General features: G+C 60.3%; 1 protein-coding gene across 1 annotated transcript in view; it reads left to right on the top strand.

Moving 5' to 3' along the window:
* The first annotated feature begins 234 nt into the window (after nucleotides 1–234).
* Nucleotides 235–363, top strand: part of LOC103268036 (alpha-1,2-mannosyltransferase ALG9) — a 37,394-nt gene continuing 37,265 nt past the window's right edge. Inside the window, exon 1 of the mRNA XM_021716292.1 lies at nucleotides 235–347. Within this exon, the coding sequence (XP_021571967.1) occupies nucleotides 235–347 (113 nt within the window). The remainder of the gene's footprint in view (nucleotides 348–363) is intronic.

A 363-nucleotide genomic window follows, 5' to 3' on the forward strand; every position in this document is an offset into this window, starting at 1 on the left:
TGAGCCACCGCGCCCGGCTTGTGCTTTCTTTCATTTAAACAGAGGAGCTGAGGGACGATTCTTTTTCAGCTGAAAGAAGAGAGTTTGAAGGAAGGAGAGACGAATGCCCAGGGTCGGAAAAGAGGGGGAAGGGTTTGCCATCACGGGAAAAGGCAAGTCTCGGCTCCCGTGTCTCCGCCGCCTGGGGATTTGCCCCATTGGCCCGGGAAGACCATCATTCCGTCGTCTCTGCGCATGTCCAGGTCTTTTGTCCCTCGGCGGACGCCGTTCGCCAGCCAACGCTATGTCTCCGCGCTCGCCGACTTCCTAGGGTGCCGACTTCTCCCTTTCCGCCCCAGCGCGGCATGGCGAGCCGAGGGGCTC

Source organism: Carlito syrichta, unplaced genomic scaffold (assembly GCF_000164805.1).
Source record: "Carlito syrichta isolate Samal-C Ts95f unplaced genomic scaffold, Tarsius_syrichta-2.0.1 Scaffold308670, whole genome shotgun sequence".
Classification (NCBI taxonomy): Eukaryota; Metazoa; Chordata; class Mammalia; order Primates; family Tarsiidae; genus Carlito; species Carlito syrichta.